This window comes from Cryphonectria parasitica (assembly GCF_011745365.1).
Source record: "Cryphonectria parasitica EP155 unplaced genomic scaffold M406scaffold_7, whole genome shotgun sequence".
NCBI lineage: Eukaryota > Fungi > Ascomycota > Sordariomycetes > Diaporthales > Cryphonectriaceae > Cryphonectria > Cryphonectria parasitica.
Genome location: NW_024468915.1, coordinates 1,471,202 through 1,489,038, shown reverse-complemented (window position 1 = coordinate 1,489,038; position 17,837 = coordinate 1,471,202). Strand labels below are relative to the sequence as shown.

At 52.6% G+C, this 17,837-nt stretch overlaps 6 protein-coding genes across 6 annotated transcripts; 3 read left to right on the top strand and 3 right to left on the bottom strand.

The window, feature by feature from the left end:
- Positions 1-236: 236 nt before the first annotated feature.
- Positions 237-2,007, bottom strand: M406DRAFT_92866 (family 62 glycosyltransferase; the record flags this gene model as incomplete). Its single annotated transcript, XM_040926234.1, has 2 exons — positions 237-813; positions 889-2,007. 2 exons carry the CDS (start codon positions 2,005-2,007, stop codon positions 793-795), a joined length of 1,140 nt encoding a protein of 379 aa, XP_040773462.1. The 3' UTR covers positions 237-792.
- An 865-nt stretch (positions 2,008-2,872) lies between these two features.
- On the top strand, positions 2,873-4,849 carry M406DRAFT_63381 (family 22 glycosyltransferase; the record flags this gene model as incomplete). The annotated part of the gene is made up of 4 exons (XM_040924835.1): positions 2,873-2,948; positions 2,987-3,430; positions 3,507-4,768; positions 4,829-4,849. The coding sequence occupies 4 exons, from the start codon at positions 2,873-2,875 to the stop codon at positions 4,847-4,849; spliced, it is 1,803 nt and encodes a 600-aa protein (XP_040773461.1).
- Positions 4,850-5,226: 377 nt separating this feature from the next.
- M406DRAFT_341699 (PLP-dependent transferase) lies at positions 5,227-7,869 on the bottom strand (the record flags this gene model as incomplete). Its single annotated transcript, XM_040921694.1, has 3 exons — positions 5,227-5,278; positions 5,321-7,724; positions 7,791-7,869. 3 exons carry the CDS (start codon positions 7,867-7,869, stop codon positions 5,227-5,229), a joined length of 2,535 nt encoding a protein of 844 aa, XP_040773460.1.
- A 1,256-nt stretch (positions 7,870-9,125) lies between these two features.
- M406DRAFT_63380 (uncharacterized protein) lies at positions 9,126-11,039 on the top strand (the record flags this gene model as incomplete). Its single annotated transcript, XM_040924834.1, has 2 exons — positions 9,126-9,162; positions 9,373-11,039. The coding sequence occupies 2 exons, from the start codon at positions 9,126-9,128 to the stop codon at positions 11,037-11,039; spliced, it is 1,704 nt and encodes a 567-aa protein (XP_040773459.1).
- A 635-nt stretch (positions 11,040-11,674) lies between these two features.
- Positions 11,675-13,698, bottom strand: M406DRAFT_332858 (Di-copper centre-containing protein; the record flags this gene model as incomplete). The annotated part of the gene is made up of 3 exons (XM_040920786.1): positions 11,675-12,247; positions 12,365-13,159; positions 13,255-13,698. The coding sequence occupies 3 exons, from the start codon at positions 13,696-13,698 to the stop codon at positions 11,675-11,677; spliced, it is 1,812 nt and encodes a 603-aa protein (XP_040773458.1).
- Positions 13,699-15,713: 2,015 nt separating this feature from the next.
- M406DRAFT_263915 (cytochrome P450 monooxygenase) lies at positions 15,714-17,566 on the top strand (the record flags this gene model as incomplete). Its single annotated transcript, XM_040917624.1, has 5 exons — positions 15,714-16,501; positions 16,580-16,643; positions 16,711-16,953; positions 17,024-17,344; positions 17,414-17,566. 5 exons carry the CDS (start codon positions 15,714-15,716, stop codon positions 17,564-17,566), a joined length of 1,569 nt encoding a protein of 522 aa, XP_040773457.1.
- Between the last annotated feature and the right edge of the window lie 271 nt (positions 17,567-17,837).

Genomic DNA, 17,837 nt, shown 5'->3' with positions numbered 1-17,837 from the left:
GCTATAAGAGGGGGGAGGGGGGGGGGGGCAGATTGGGAATCTGGGATGACGACAGTGGAACGGGAGTATCTGGTTTCTGGGTTTATACTTTTTCTTTCTTTTTTTCGTCTTTGGAGAGCGAAGGGGGTCTCTTTTGTTTGCGCATAGCACTGATATATCATAATCATGGACACTGAGGAGCCGGAGGGAAAGGGGCAAAGAATGAGCACGATCTAGGAGAGGATAAGAACTGAGATAGCCAATGGAATATAACGATGTCATGATCAAGATACCGAGAAAGGCTTTCTAATGCTATTTGCGCCTGTCGTCCTGAGGTGTATCCCAAAGCCAAACAAACGCCCCCCCTCGGGCAGCTGCTGTACACCTCGTATGTTGTACATACCAAGGAGCAGGCCCTCCTTGTTCCGTTACCAGACGATGTTCCCCGTTTACCAACGACGTCTCATCTATGCATGCCCTTTTTGTTTTTGCCTGCGGGTCCCAACTCCCCTGCTGCCACCGCCGCCTCCTTGGTCCGTTGTCATTCCCAAGCCTGCGCCCTTCTAAGAAGGCATGAGGGAACAAGGTAAAGATATAAAAACATGTTTTGCTACCAGAATCGCACCACCGCTATGTTATCCGGGCGTAGGTGCCTTTCGCCCGAGCTTTTTGTTTTCCTGGGGCGCTCAAGTCCTTCCCGAAAGTGACGGGAATGTCTCTTGGAGGTAGACTCACTCCAAATGGTTGATGATAGTTTGACTGGCCATTGGTGATCTTGAAGCAGATGTAGTTCAAAGGGTAATTGGACAGATATCATTCATTGTAGTGGTAGACCTGCGCCAAAAGTTCATTAGCGACAATTTTAGACACAATAATCAGTATCGCAAAAAGAATAATGCTGCTGCTCACAAGATAATTCGGCAAGCCAGTCGAAGCCCAGCCAAGTCGTTTTGCCATCTTCGCAAAACCCTCCGTCTCGATCAGATGGTAGAAAGCAAAGGGAGGGAACATGGCCCCGTCTCGATGCACATCCGCCTTGACCAGGACTGCCGTACCGCCAATTCCGTCCAGCTCGACCTCGGTGTGCTTGTCTGCGCGGTCATCGTACATGTAAGCCATGAGCGCCCGAAATGTCGCCATGTCCGCGTAACCCTCCAACAGGATGTCGTCCTTCTTCATCTTGGACGCAAGCTCTTCTGCGGTGGGACTGTCTACCCAGTTATTGAAGTCGTAAGGCCTCTCGGCCATGGCGTGCTTGTTGTCGTCGTAGTACTTTTGGAAGCAGTTCGGGACCACAATCGGCTTGTCGTGCATCGCGAGATCTTGTATAAGGTTAGGTGGCGTCTCGACGATGTCGGCATCCAACCAGAGGACCCATGATACCGACGGACCCAGCGTAGTGAACAGAAGCGAGTTGCGGGCTTTGGACATGGCTGCGCGCCGTGGCTTCTGGTTCTGCATCTTATGCCTCTCACTCTCATCTTGCGATGCCAATGGCGGGTCGAAATCCTGCCGCAGGATGATGATGCTCTTGAAGCGGTCCTTCTCGGCTGCCGACTTCTGGGTCTTGGATATTTGCGCCTGGAGGAGGGATGTCGCCTCGTTCCCTTCCTTATTTTTGGGCAGGATGAAGCCTAGCGTGATGAGCTGGTGTGGATAGGTAAGCCTCATCAGGTTGTCCCAGTACTCCTGGTAGAACCTGGCCATCGGGGTGAGGATCAGGACATTCTCGTTGTTCTCGATCGGGTTTGGAGAAATCGTGACATTGTTAAGGTTGTAATGCGTAACGGGCGGCGGTGCGGTTCTGCCATTTTTGTTGGCCTTGGGTTTTCGAAAGGGAGACGTAGGCGGAGACAATGGATGAGAGGCGACGATGGGCTTCTTGACATGGGCAGAGGAGATGCTGCCGCCAGTAGCAGCTGAGGGGGTCATGAGGAAGTAGAGAATGAAGATGCACAGGACCGCACCAATGGCGAGAGTCACTGGGTTCGTCTTCTTGAGGCGAACCGGGCCCATAGGACGCGCCATGATGGATCAGATGTGCCCTCGCTCTCAACCCTTTTGTCTCGTCGTCTTGTGTTCAAGGACCTGGTATGGCAGCGGCAGACAGAGGAGCAGAAGCGTAGAGTTTGACCTCTACTATGATCTGCCAACTGGCCTGTGTCGTAGTCTCAACCCATTAACAGTGCAGTTGCGCTCGAGGCAGAACAGCGAAGAGAGGGAGGAATGGGCGGGTGGACGGAGGGACGGAGGGCGGGATATTCGAGGGTCCGGAAAGCTGGCAAAAGCAACTGTCAGAGCTGCTGGCACAGACACGCACAGGGAGAGCCTCTAACTTGGCAGATCTGAGGGTTCAACAAACTGGAGTTGTCAGCTGTTGTGAGACTTGTATTGCTGCTGAGAATGGCCTCAGCGCAGGGTAGGAGGACACGATGTGTGTGCTTGGCTGAGCTTGTCAGCAGCTGGGTAACACATGCAAGTTTACAAGAACAGGGGGAAGAAGCGAGGGTGTCAGTGATGGAGCACCCTATCCGTGATGCCGTGCTCCTGTCCACAGGCGGTTTAGTGGATGGATAGGGTTTAAGTCATCCGTTCTGGTTCCAGCATAGTGGGTGGACCCCTGAAGGCGCCCTACAGCCCGTGCCCTTGCCTGCAACCGACAAGCTACGCCTGCAGGGATAGGGCTGTATTGATCGAATTATTCCACAATCACCATGCAACCAACACTTTCCATTCTCACCACCTAACTTCGTATCAACCCCCATCGACATCCTCCTCTCTGCTGCAAGGTACATTGCCTCTGCTACATTCTGACGATCAGGTGACCCTGTGCCGTCTCTCTGCAGAACGCGCTTATTCGTTCTCCCATGCCATTCATTCCATGTGATTCAAGATGAAACTAGTTGGTGAGTCCCAAATCAGGACAAGCTCCCCCATCTCAAAAGCATTATGTGCTAATGACGGTTTTTGTTTTCTACAGATGTGGCTCTCAACCTGCTTATCGCAGCAGTGGTCATTTTGCACCTGATAGCAGCTCCATACACAAAGGTTGAGGAGTCTTTCAATATACAAGCCACACATGATGTCTTAGTCTATGGTGCACCTGGCTTCTTCACCTGGGGCTCTCTCCGCCCAGCCCTCACACAGAAGCTCTCCAGCTTTGACCATGTCACTTTCTCTGGAGCTGTGCCAAGAACCTTTATTGGGCCACTCATTCTGGCAGAGTTCAGCCGATACATAATCCCCATCTTTGGGTTTGAATATGCTCAGCTCATCGCGAGGGGCCTGCTGGGCCTGTTCAATGCCTCAGCTCTTGTCTTCCTTAGGAATCAAATACACAAGGCGCATGGCTCTACAGCTTCACAATGGTATGCTGCCCTGCAGGCAAGCCAGTTCCATATCATGTTCTATGCTTCTAGAACACTGCCAAACATGTTTGCGTTTGGACTGAGTAAGTAGTATATGGCAACTACCTAGAGAGAGCTATGAACGAGCCACCCCTATTAGGAGGCTAACAAGATCAATAGCAACATTTGCCTTTGGGCTCCTACTTCCTTCGAACAACCCAGCCAGGACCAACAATAGGACCAAGCTGTCTTTGATGCTGTTTGTCTTTTCTGCTGTGGTGTTCCGCTCAGAAGTTGCTCTCCTGCTGGCCTTCAATGCATTATGGCTGCTCATCATCCCTCTCGCCTCCCTGAGCCAAATTATACCACCTTTCACGGTTTCTTTCATACTGGCACTGGCTGTGTCCATCCCTGTGGATTCCTACTATTGGCAGAAGCCACTTTGGCCAGAGTTATGGGGATTCTACTACAACGTGGTTCAGGGATCCTCATCAAACTGGGGAACCTCCCCGTGGTACTACTATTTCACATCAGCCTTGCCGAAGCTGCTGCTCAACCCGTTGGTGATCCCCTTAATAGCAGCAGCCTTCTACTTTCCAGCATACAGCCGCATGGCACAGCGTCTGGTCATCCCCAATCTCCTGTTTGTGGCTGTTTACTCCCTACAACCTCACAAAGAGGCCCGCTTCATCTTTTATGTGGTCCCACCCCTTACTGCAGCCGCTGCCCTCGGTGCCACCAGCCTCACAACTGCTTCAGCCCCGAAGAAAGACAAAGGGCAGTCGAAGGAAAACGGTGCCTTTCTCCAAACCTTTACTACGTTGACCCTCCTACTATCCATTCTCGCTACTTTCCTTGTCAGCATAGGCATGCTTTTCGCCTCCAGCTTGAACTATCCTGGCGGCGAGGCCTTGACTGCCTTGAATGCCCTCATCCGCAGCGACCAGAACACCATACCCTCGGCACTGGTCACGGTGCATGCTGATGTCCTAAGCTGCATGACAGGCGTCACGCTCTTTGGTGTCGCCGGCGGAGACAATGTTCCGACACGACACAATTTCATCAACGAGGGGGGTGTCGTGGTCGCCGAGACCAGTGGTGGTGACCAGGACAACAAGCCCGCGGCATGGCTGGTGCTCGACAAAACAGAGGATGAGACCGTGCTGAGCGACCCCAACTTCTGGCTGCGCTTTGACTACCTGCTCGTGGAGGACGAGTCGGCCGTCACGGCCGGCCAGTGGGATACCATCGCGGTGGTCGAAGGCCTCGCCGGCACCGAGGTCTTGAGACCTGGGACAGAGCCCAAGCAGAGCGAACCTGCAAACGTACGACGTGTTGGCAGAGGCGCGTTTTACACTGCGCTGCGAGACCGAGTCCGTCAGTGGACGGGCGGTTGGTGGGCCGGTCCCCGGCTGGCGCCCAAGATCCGCATCATGAAGCGCGTAAAGGAGACGGCGGCCGAGGCAGACCGGGCTACGAGGCAAACTGTGGCCGTTGCATAGGAGCCAAGCCCTGCGTCGTGAGCCCCCTCTTTTTTTCTTTCTTCTCCTTTTTCTCCTTCACTTTTTCCGCCTTTCTTTTCATCCCTTTCTCATTGATATTCTTGCTCACGTTGCCTTTCGTACTAGGCGACTATTGCAAGACATATACATACCTGCCACTACCACTCTTCTTCCAGAGAATATCGAAGGGGAAAGGGATGGATCGATCAACCGATCATGACATATTGATGATCTGTGTACCATATAGTTAAAGGAGGGGTTGGGCAAATGGGCAGCAGGAGGTTATATTTCTTAGACATTGCATCCGCAAGGCGTCCTGGCACTTAGGCAAGAGCCGATTTTCTTATTCTTTCCAACTATTTCTTTCTATTTTCTTCTGAATAGATTCTTTGTCCATTTCACTCAACTGTGACTCGATCGCCAACCCTAACAGTCGGGTTCTGTCCCTCTCTAGTAGTGGGGACTGTTGTCGTCCCACCACCCTGTTGCTGCTGCTGCTGTACGTGGCACATATGTGTGCCAAAGAAGACCTTGCCATCAAACCTCCTCGTCTTGGACAGCGTCACGAATGGCTCCTCCCCTTTCTCTCCCGTCTCCTGGTTGACACAGACCATGTGGCAGCGCCGACAGGATCCAAGCATCTTGAATGCCTGCTGTCCGATGCGTATGCTGGACCAATTATCCTCGGCGTAGGCCATTTCGGTGTCCTTGAAGGTACCCGTGCCATCACCTGGTAGGGCGGCAGTGTCGAGGACGATGTTCGCTCTGAACACTGCAGCAGAGACCTCCCTGCCGCCACGACCGACAATCTCCCTGTTGAGGGCCCGCAAGCTAACCATACTGACAGCGAGGATGGGTGACTCGTTCGAGAGTAGGATCCTCCGCCGCCCCTTGTCCTCGACGTCGGAATCTGGTGGTGAAGGGGGGTCAGCAGAGAGGCGCATGGGCCGATACGAGGAGGTGCCTGTTGTGTCGTTGCTCGAGGAGTAGTGTTTTTGGTGCTTCTGCAGGTGGGCCTTGGAATGTCTTGCGCTCTTGTCGTCCTCCTGCCCGCCGGCTGGGAACCGTGCAAGCACGCATGGCACCCCGAGCACAGCTGAGAAGAAATTGTTGATCTCCTCTGGGACGTATGTTTGGGCTAGGATTTCCTCACCGCAGACACGGCTCGAGAGAGACTGATGGGGAGCAGATGGTGAAGGTGCAGGTCGGAAGAGCGCCGGGTTCGATGACAACGGTACTCTGATCTCCTTGGGCTGTGCTTGATCAGGCATTCGTCCAGCATATGTTACTATCAAATATCCCGATTGGAAGTCCAACACAGGTCGGATAAGAGCCATGTTGGTGTAGCGCTTTTGGCTTAATGCTTGCCCCGTGCCTTGGTGAAGTAGACACCACTCCCGGTCCCAGGCAAGACCCTCAGGCCGGACTTCCCAGTCGGTATTCCTTGGGACTAGAAATCCAGCGCAGCTTTTGATAGGATAAACAGATATGTCCGAGACGTACATATCGTGGACTGCCTTTGTCGTGACAAGACGATCCTCACGCGGTATCTCAAACGACAAGTATCTATCGCGATAAAACTCGTCAACAAATGCGACAAATCTGTCAACGTCTGCTACGGTGCTCATCGCACCCAGGCTCGCCCTGACCACCCCAGTGGGCTTCCCAGCAATGATATCACCCTCAGATCCGCAACGAAACCCGGCTGAGAAGTTCCGCCTAATCTCCCAGGGTTGAAGCTTTAGGGCTGAGGCGATGCCTCCCGGATTGCATACCCCTCCTGTTCGGATATGGAAGCTTTTCAAGCTTGCTAGCTTCTCAAATTCAGCGAGGGAGATCCATGCACCGGCGTGATTGCGTATGTTGAATGCTATAATGGGGCCAGGAGAGGGGTTTGTTGTGGATGATCGAACCTCCGCGGCCTCTGTTGAGTAGATAGTGCAGACTCGCGTCCCGTTGCAATGAAGCAGACCCTTAAGCCCGGCATACAAACGTTTCGTCAGGCTGGAGACGTGCGAAGCCGTGTCTCTCATGGAACCGAACAGCTCCTGGTGCGTACGCATGGCGACATCGAGAGCAATGATGCTATGAACAGGCAAGGTGCCATCCTCGAGACGCTCGTGAAGACGATGTTCCTTGGGTGCATGCCACTGCTCCTTATGACATACGACTGTCTCCACAGTGCCTCCGCCAAAATACTTCCTGAAGGCAAAGGCGGGCTCTGCCTGCCGTCTGACGATCAAGGCGCCCATATCTGGGAAGCCGAAGATCTTGGAGAAGCTGACCACTGTGAAGTCTGGTGCTGTTTGGGAGTCGCCAAGATCCAATGGAGATGTCGCCGCCAGCGCTGCAGCGTCCAAGAGGGTGAAGAGGGCACCGCCACCAGGACATTTCTCAAGGCTCCGCGCGCGACCTGACCATTCCAGTGGATACCTGCTACCGTCCATGTTTGACTGTCCAGGATAAGCGAAGAGCAACGTTGACGAGGGTCTTCCCTCAACAGGAAAAAGACCGCCGCCATCGAGCCAGTCCTCAACCTGAACATCGTCGAGACAAAAGCTTTCCCGAGCCTCTGCCCGGACACCAACAAGGCTGGTGTGAGACGCCTGGTGATAGACATAGTCGAAACCACCTGGGGTGGCCCTCAACGCCTCAGCCACCAGCTTAATCGCGGCGGTTGCGTTGGCGACGAAGACCAGATCGAATTCCCCAGGATTGGCATTGAAAAATTGCAGGGCCCGAAGTCGAGTATCTTCAATGCGGCGAGTAGACAGCTGAGAAGAGGGCGAGATTGAGTGTGGATTCCCGAGAAGGCTACTCGTCATCTCACTGGAAAAACGGTCTATCAGGGACTTTGGGTATAAAGTTGTACCTGCATGGTCGAGATAGACGGAATCTGATGTTATGATGTGAGCCATAGCTGCCACCGAGAAGATTCTCTCAACACAATTGAGCAACTGACCTTTCAGCATGGGATACTCGGCATCCCGGAACCCCCCGACTTTAGCATTATAACCTTCCAAGCCCTGAGGCAGACCCATCTTGCCCTCCAGAGACTGCCCTACCAACCTCTGTCACAGTGGACATCTGGGCACTTATCGATGTTGCCTGGAGGGGGAATGGGTCGCCGATGTCTCCAGTAATAAAACTGATTCTCTTGGATGATATGGCGCCTCTTCCTCTGACAGCGGAAATGATGGAACTGGTTGATTGGTAAAATGGCCAAGGAGACGAACGTTTGTCGACAGAACACGAGCCCCACGCCGGCGTCGATTGAATCTGCTTCTGGAGTAAATACTATCCTCTGCGCTTGAGATAATTCCGACGTAGGCTTGCAAAGCAATGGCGGCTGAGTGTCAAAGGAGGACCAATTCGAAATTGAATAAGTAGAGAAATGAACCAATCAGGCTGAGGTTAAGTCATGATGGAGGCAAACGATGAGGACAGGGTAAGTCTCATAAATATGTCGAGATAGTACAAGGAGAACAGAAAGAAATGCAGCGTGAGGAGACGTCGTCATGCTAAGACTTTACGCAGCAGCACTGATAAGGAAGAAGAGGGCTGTTAGTTACGAAGTAGTGACGCCCATCTTTTTTTCACTCCATAGTACTAATCAGCGTGACCGCTGCCTTTGTTCTTTAGCCTCCGGAGATCGCCACCGCCCGTGGTCCTGGGTGTGCTGCTGTGCTGTGTTGCGTTGTCAAAAGATGCGCTGTTATCTTGGGGGGAGGCCCCCTGTATCCCAGTCGCGTTAGAAGGTCTGGACAGGACACGACGGCGCAACTAAGTGCCAAAGCTGGGCTAAGCCACTACTATTCCATGGCCTCGGGCCACTAACCCCACTTTCCCTCCCAGGCCGAGCCCCCTCCCCGGATCCTCGGGGAAGAAAAAGATGCAGGGAGAGGCGCCTGGGGGGGGATATAAGCTTAGGGTTGGGGTTACAATTCGCGTGCTACTACAGTAGTAAGTACTCCACCCAATTCAATTTACCGAGACGCGTCGCGCTGCTGCTGCAAGACGCGACTTACAGATTTCAAGAAACGCGATTTCCTAGAAAGCCCAAGTCCCACAATTGGTTCTTTCTCACAGTTACTGCACCCTCATCTTTCTCGACTCTCTCCTTCCTTGTTTACCACGTCACCATATACTACGCCTTCCAATTCCTCCTCGATACGTCATTTACCACAGCCAAAGCACCTTTCCAATATGGCGGCGAGCGTGCTAGGGAAGAGGACTCGCGAGGCAGACCTCCCCACCAAGCGCACCAGACGCCTGACACGCAGCTTCCACGAGAACAATGACGAGAACGAGTTTCCTATCACGCCTTTGGATGTGTCCGACGTCGAGGACGAGGACTCCGAGGACGAGGAAACCACATCGTTCAGTCCTGCCGTGACGCGCACCCCATCCGCACGCAGGACCAAGAACATCTACAAGCTCGAGGCTGTCGACTATCGTGAGTGCATGTAATAAGTGAAGTAATCATGAACCACTGTCACTAATCTTCCATTTCTCTTTCTCCCTCCCTCTGATAGCCATTAAAGCTCCGATCACACCTTCTACGCCTCGCCATCGAGATGTGTTCGCAGGACCGCCTGTCACTCCCCGTCACCGGGTCATGCCCGTCGGCAGACTCTCGCGACGGATGACCCCGAGGACACCCCTTACCCCTGTGGCGGCACAGACCATCTATCACCAGGCGCGCCAGCTCTTTTCCCGAAGTGCAGACCCAGGGCAGCTTATAGGACGTGACGATGAGCGCCACAGGCTGCGTGACTTCCTCGGCCGCCACGACTCTCCGCAGCCGCATGGCTGTCTCTACGTCAGTGGGCCTCCAGGCACCGGGAAAAGCGCTATGGTCAACGAGATCACCAATGAGGTCATTTCAGAGTCGTCTTCTTCCGCCCGCAAGGCCTACATTAATTGCATGAGCATCAAGTCCTCGAGAGATCTATACATCACCCTGGTGGAGCTTCTGTGCGATGGGTCCGAGATGGAGGAGGAAGAAGACGCAATCACAATGTTGCAGAAGAGGTTTACGCCCAAGAAAAAGAGCCAGGATGTATTCGTGGTAGTCCTTGACGAGATCGACCACATCTTGTCGTTGGACCTGGAGAGCTTATACCGAGTGGTCGAGTGGTCGATGCAGAAGTCCTCGCGCCTCCTGCTTGTTGGCATTGCCAACGCCCTCGACCTGACGGACCGCTTTCTCCCGCGCCTCAAGTCTCGCCACTTGAAGCCAGAGCTTCTGCCCTTCCTCCCATACTCAGCGGCCCAAGTCAAAGCGATCATCACGAAACGTCTCAAGAGCCTCCTGCCGATGGATAAGGCTGACTTAGACTTCATCCCTTTCTTCCATCCGGCCGCGATCGAGCTTTGCTCTCGGAAGGTGTCGAGCCAGACCGGTGACCTGAGGAAAGCTTTCGAGATTTGCCGGCGCGCTCTAGATCTGGTTGAAAATGAGACCCGGCTCAGCTTGGAGAATGACGCCAAGGAGCAGTTCCTACAGATGACGCCCTCTCGGAAGGTCTTGGGCGAGATGAACAACCAGCCATTCTCGGGGAGAAAATCCGCTGCTGGGACGGAAAAGAGCGTCACATCCATCCTAGCCCAATCCATCCACTCCCTCACGGCCGAAAGTGCCCCGCGCGTCAGCATCTCGCACCTCAATAAGATCACATCGGCTGCCTTTAGCAACGGTACCAACCAGCGCCTCAAGGCTCTAAACCTGCAACAGAAGGCCGCCCTGTGCGCACTCCACGCCCTGGAGCGAAGGAACCGTGAGGCCATCCGGACCTCGACACCTACGACACCCGGCAGATCGGCCCCCAACACACCATCCTCCAAGACAAACATCACAGCGCCGACCATCAAGACTCTCTTCGACACCTACGCCGTTCTCTGTAAGCGCTCCGATGCCGTAGCCCTGCACCCGCTGTCCAGCTCTGAATTCCGGGAGGTAGTCGGCAGCCTGGAGACGCTCTCGCTCGTGGCCGCCGTGGATGGGAAGAATGGCTCTTTCGTGTCGACTACCTCACAACCGATGACGCCCGGCGGACGCAAGGCAGGGAGGAAGGCTGCCTTTGTAGGCGGCGGCGTCGACGACAAGAGAGTGGCGAGCTGTGTTGGAGACAGAGAGATTGAGCAGGCGGCCGACGGTGCTGGGGCTGATATTCTGAGGAGCATTCTGAGCGGAGAGGCGTTGGACTGATTTTTTCCCTCCTTTTCTTTTCTTTGCTAAGCATCGCATTACGTTGGATCGTATTTCGCATTTGCATGGCATTGCTGATACGATAGACGGGGTTCGTTCACACACAACCACAGCATGGACAGACAGAGAATGAATGGTCCGATAGAGGCAAAGGGTTGTATAGTTACATTGCTTGGAGTATGGTCCATTCTTATTTTTACGGAGTTTGGGAGGTTGAAAATACCCACTACGCACAGAGGCGTGCGTAAGTCAAATGCAGACAGAACAACAACAAGATAACACGCAATTTGCTCACAACATTCCACAAATGGACCAATCGGATTGATGGCCCGTTGAACTCGTTCATTGTGTTGGGAATCTGCCTCTATTAAAAGTATCTAAAGCAATTTGTAAACGTGAATATGAACAGCAGCAGCAGCAACATGCCCAGCCTCGCAAAATGATAACATTTCGGACCCCCTCTCAAACAGAGACTGACTGCAATGATGGCACACGCAGGGCAAATTGCTGGTTACAACAGAGTACAAGCAGAAAACTCGTGTCATAATAAAACCACCACCATCACCTCGTGTGCACACATGGAACACCCCGTCGGGTTCCTGAGCCTCCCGCCCAGGCCTACTCTGCAAGCCACTTCACAAAAACGTCATCTGATAGTCCGGCTCCTCCCAGCTCGGCAGGTTCTGCTCACTCGATGTGGCCTGGACGAGCGCGCTGATTATCGTAATGCCCAGCCCAGGCACGTCGTCCGGGTCGACACTGGTCCCGTCGCTCTTGGAAGCGCTGACATGCAAGTTCGTATTGAGGAAACTGCTGATCTCGTCTGGCTCTAGGGAAGAGATCGTGCCATCTGCCATCTTATCGACCAGGGCTCTTGTCAGCGGCACCGTGCTGGAGATGTACTGCGCGCCGGGAGTCATCTGCATTAGGCTCGCGACGGAGGGCGGGGAGGCGAACACGCCCATGGAGCCAACATGGCAGGAAGAAGAGGTAGAGGATGATGATTCGAAAGACAGCTGTATCGAAAACGGGCCATCGAGGCCCTGTCTCTCAGCGCGGATGTTAGCGATCCATTCTCGGTACTGCCCCTGATCGGAGATGATCCTGTTGACCGGCAATGACTGATCTGACTGGCGTTTTGAGGCGGCGTAGGAGTAGCTCTTGTGATAATCCCGAAGAGGGGATGGTAAGGAAGAGTATTCCGAGCGCTTCGAGTTGAGTGACATGGTATTTACACTATATCTGCCGTAGAGCTGGGTGATGGAGGAGGCTACTCCTGCCCGTCCTGCGAGGACCGAAGTCAAGTTTGAGAGGGAAATTCCTACCATCTCAGGGTACGTATACCCCAGAGCTGTGGGATCGCGAAGCATATCTGAGTCCCAAAAGGTTCCATTAGAAGAGGCATAAAAGGGCGTCAGCGGCGTCGATGCCTCCAGGACCTGACCGGCAGAGGTCGTGTAGGAGTTGTACCTCGCAATCTCGGGGGCAATCCAGGCTGTCGGGTGCATCACCTGCCACAGGGAGAGGAGGCGGTCTATCATGCAATGGTGGAGGAAGAAGACGGGGTCAAAGGCTGAAAAGGGCACAATGGTCATGTGCCCGTCTGAGCCGCCGAGCATGGAGTGAACATTATCGTGGAGGGACTCGAGCGAGTCGTATTGGGATGTATCTGCCGCCCAACCTTCATTGCTGAAAATGGTGTAGTTGTCGTAGCTGGAGAAGAGATTGTAAATTCTTTGTTGATTTTGGACCATGTGGCTCATCAAATCCTGGTTAACGGCCGAGTTGTTGGATGGGCTGTCCGGGCTCTCGTCTGGCGGAGCCCTCCTCGTGCTGTCCCAGTCTGCCCATGGCGTGATATTGAAAAAGACAGAAGAGTTGGGAGGGTTGAAGGCGTAAGTATAGAGAGGGTTGGCGATCGTCTGCACCCCAGCTGGCCCCGAGATGTTCATCGTAGGCGAGTCTCCGACGCTCGCAGGAAGAATCCCATCGCCTTCTGCTGGAATTGCTGCCCAGTCAAGGTAGGGTGCTCTGCAGTCGGCAGCCGCAGCCTCAAAATCATCTCTGAGGCTGCTGCTGTACAGCGAGGCTATGAACTGGGCTCGACTACAGAGCTCTTGCTGTTCGACGGCACTCGCATGTCAGTTTAAAACATGGTTGTCATACTTTTGTTGTTACCACAGGCGGGAAAAGATGTTGAGATTGTCTCACGTACTTCATACAAGGCCACGTACGCACGATGCCACGTGGGAAAGAGGATATCCTGGTGGTGACAGTAACCGGAATTTTCATTGCCAGGCGTGGGCAAAACGCCATTCCATGACTGAAAAGGTACGCCATGTATGCTGGTGATGGCAAACCACGAGGAAGGGTCCATCTGATCCGTGTACTGCATCATGTCCAAGGCGAGGATGTACAGTGACCATTTGTTCGCATCCTGCTGGAGATCCCGGATCTCAGATCGGACTGGGACAGAGCCATCTGCACTCAGAGGCATGCCGGTAGTGACAATGGTATTACTTCTTTGGCGCTTGGCCTTGAGGGCCTTGGTGACATCAAAACCATAGTCGTAAGAAGTGCACAGGACCATAGAAATCATGCAACAGCATATGATGCTGAGATTGCAGATTCTGGAACCCTGACGCAGTCGAGGTGACATTGTATTTCTCCCACTTTGAGAATTGTATGTGTCTCTGTCTTTGTCTTTCTCTCTCTCTCTTCTCAATTTAGGGAAGGGCCAATGTGCAGTGAGTGTGCCAGAGTGTGAACCAGTAGAGTTCGATACTCGGGAGGAAGTGAAGCGACTGTGACATAAGGGTGCGTGTCTGAATAGGGAGCTGAGCGTGCCCGCCTATTGCGACGTAAACAGGTCGATATCGAGCTGCTATGTTGAAATTAGATACACCAAATGAATGCGCGACCGAAAGAGTGATTTCGAGACAGAGGGTGGCAAAGACGGGAAACACGAGGTGACGTCGCTTTGGTGAAACTTGTGAGAAAGGAAAAGGAAATGAGTGACAAGAAGAGAAATTGGATCGGACAAAAGGAGGAGGAAGTCGGCCGTCGAAATCGGCGTCGAAGGTTGAGTGAGGGCGAGAAAAAGAACGAGTCTGGTAACTCGAGACGCAAGAGAGCGAGAGGCGGAAGAGAAGAAGGACGGGAAGTCAAGCGAGATGAGCCAGGAACTTGGTCAGACCCTAATGCAGGAGGAGTTTGAGGAGGTCTAGGCTGTTCATGTTATGGCCGTACTCGGGTGCAAAACTAGGAAAAGAAAGTAGAGGAAGAAGGAGGGGGAAGGGGAGGAGGGGAACGGGGGGGGGGGGGAGGGGGATAAGAAGCAAGATTTCAAAAGCAACTTCACACGGCAACTACGCACCACCCTGGCAAGCTGGGACTAATCATGAGTAGGGACGCACTTTCCTAACTTCTAAGTGCAGGACTGTTTGGTTCGCACGCAGGCAGGCGCTCTCAGCCATTGGGATATGAGATCATGTCTTCCCAAGGTTGTGGTAATATAGATGCCCGCTTGTCTCTGAAGAGAGGGGAAAAAAGCGCCGCCTTAATTATCGCCCGAGGCGTCTTGTTTCTGTTGAGGTTACGGGACGAGGACGGGAGATTTGCCCAAGACATCAAGGCAGATGCTCTCAGCATAGCATATAGGAACAGAGGACAGCCGGCAAAATACATCCGATTTCACCGTTGTACACAATGGCGGACCCGTCATGCAAGGTGCCTTGATGAGGTGTGATGTCTGTGTCACGTTGTCCCCAAAAAGGAGAAGTATTTTGTTGTACACTGTACACAGAGTCTCGAGTATGTTTATTATATCGGTGGATGGCTGGGTTGTAATATGAAGTCTTGACCGTCCTCGATTATGATAATCATTCCGCATATCTGAACTAAGTAGTAATGCCGCTTAAAATTGATAAATTATATACGCTTTCTGCCTTACTTGTTTCTGTCTTTTCGAATTCTTACGGGGGTCTAATGGGCAGACTCAAGTGCAGGGAATGTAGACTGGAACGGGATTCTTCAACTAAGTATTTACAGATTCTTATCTGTGCTCCTGAATCTCGAGCAACAGGACGTTCCTGGGCATTGGGTAATCATTGCTTACTTGGTCAACCTGGGAGGAGAGCTGCTCGTAAACATGATATTGCTGCATGTAGATATACTTATGAGCTGATGCAGATGGACGACTTCAATCCATCTCAATATGTACATATCAAAGCTATAAAAGCCAATAATTACTTGAATGTCGCACATGTCCAAGTCCAAAATTATTTCGTTAATCCATCGTCTTGTAATATTACGATAACCAAATCAAGTCAGCTGATGACGTCTCGTTCTCTTCTCCCAAGTCATTAAAAGTATCAAAATGTCAGCCACGCATGACACCATGATACCTCAACTGGTTAACTAAGCCAATAACAGTCCATCATCTGGGCAGCTCGCGTTGCATTGCACTCGGTCAGAACTTCAAATCAAAAGTCACGCCATTCAAAGTTTCTTGTCGAAATGTCCTACCGAGCTTCATTGACAGTCACTTTCGCCTACATGCCATTTGATGAGAACATCGCATGCTCACAAAATACTGTGTAACTACAGCACAGAATCCTTCTTCACTCCATGGCTCTCCACTGTGCTAGCAGTGTGTCTCCGCTCCTGGAACGGATGTCGTCGCTCCTCACGACTACAAGTTGGGCCGCCTTCGTCTGGCTTGGCGTTGGATTTCTTATCCTCTCCTACAACCTCAGTGCTCTCTACACCTGGAACCGCCTACGAGCCATTCCAGCGGCCTCATGGACCGCTCACTTCTCCTACCTGTGGTTGGCTAGAAACACCTACTCGGGACGACAATACTGGATACATCGGGATTTGCACAAACGACATGGACCTCTGGTCCGCGTGGGGCCCAATCAACTCGTGACAAACGAGCCTGACGTCGTGAAGATGATCTCCGGCACCAACAGCAGCTGGGTGCGCGACTCTTCCTACATCACGGGTAGGCTCAACCCGTACTACGACAATTTGTTTAGCCTGCTGGACCCCAAGGAGCACAATCTAGCCAAGTCTCGCACCATTGCCGCATACAGCGGCCGCGAGACGCCTGATCTTGAGATTGGCGTGGACAGCCAGGTCAAGACCCTGATCGACACAATCAGGACTAGATGTGCCACTCCTTCGGCGGACTCGCCGGTGCCCCCTCTACTTGACCTGGGCACAACGAGCTGCTACTTCACCATGGACGTCATTACGAGGCTTGCGTTTGGCAGCGCCTTCGGATACCTGCGTGACAACAAGGACCATCATAATTTCTTGGGCAGCATTCGTGAGCTGTGGCCTCGCATGTCGGCGTGTGCGGATGTTCCCTGGATCAGGAATTTCTTGTTCTCTCGGCCGTTTCTAAAGCTGATGGGTCCGAAGCCGACGGATAAAAGTGGCTTCGGAGCTCTGATGGGGTGAGATTGTTCTTCTAAGAGAATTCTCCTAGAGTATTCGTGTTGAGGATTCTATTCGGGTCTCTAACAAGTACTTAGTGTCGCGAGCCATTACGTGGGAGAACGATTCGCATCAACTGCCAAACCACGGCAGGATATGCTCGTGAGTAACCCTTCGGCTTTTCGAGATTATCATCGTTATTATATAGTTTTAACGAGAAAGACCCAAGGGCTCAATGATGAAGCACGGGCTGAATCAGACTGAATGCGAGACCGAAGGGCTCTTCATGATTTTTGCGGGGACCGAGAGTACAGCCTCAGCAATCCGCTCAGCTCTTGTCCATACAATGACAAGCCCAGTCGCCTACCAGACACTCAAGGAAGAAATCCACACAGCTGTACGCGAGGGCAAAGTCTCCAGCCCAATTACCCTGCAGGAGGCTAAAAAGCTTCCCTATCTCCAGGCAAGTGCTGTCCCCCCCCCCCCCTCCTTTTTTTTTTTTTTTTGATTCAAATTCTACTCGTACTCATAACTCTGTATAGGCTGTTGTCTACGAAGGCATTCGGATGCGCCCACCTCTCATTGGCCTTCTCCCCAAGGTGGTGCCTCCAGGAGGCGAAAACATCTTGGGATATCAGATTCCCGCCGGCACCGCGATCGGTACCAACGCGTCTTCGATTCTGGCCTCCACTGACCTCTTCGGCCCGGACGCCAACATATTCCGTCCTGAGCGCTTCACCGAGCTCGACGACCAGCACCGCAAGCAGATGGAGCGCAATGTCGAGCTCGCCTTTGGCCATGGCCAGTGGATGTGCGTAGGGAAGACGATAGCGCTTCTGGAGATCAACAAAAGTGTTTTCGAGGTGCGTGTGTGTGCAAATAACATTCAATCTTTGACGAGCATAAAGGGCTGATCACAATTCACGATCCAGCTTTTCCGCGCTTTCGACTTGCAGTTGCTGGAACCATACGCCCCGAGCAACATTCTGAGCTATGGGGTGTTCCTTGAGTCCAACTTGAAAGTGAAGGTTTCGAGAAGTACGACTGCTGTAGCTGCTTCTTCACCTGATTCTGTCCATATCTGAACTCATGGTCTTCTCTTGGATATTTATATTGCTATTACGAAACATCACTTTATGTTCATGACACAAGATGGACAATCTTGTTGGTTCTAGGTACACACTGGCCTTTTCAAACCTGCTGTCATAGCTTAGTGATCTATGTCATATATGAGAAAAAAAGATGAAAGTACTCCGCAACTTGCGGTTGATTATTCTGATACAGCAATTCCCGATAGATTTTGCTGGCCGGTTCTTATGCATCAGATCCCCCGAGTTTGACAAGAGAAAAGGACAC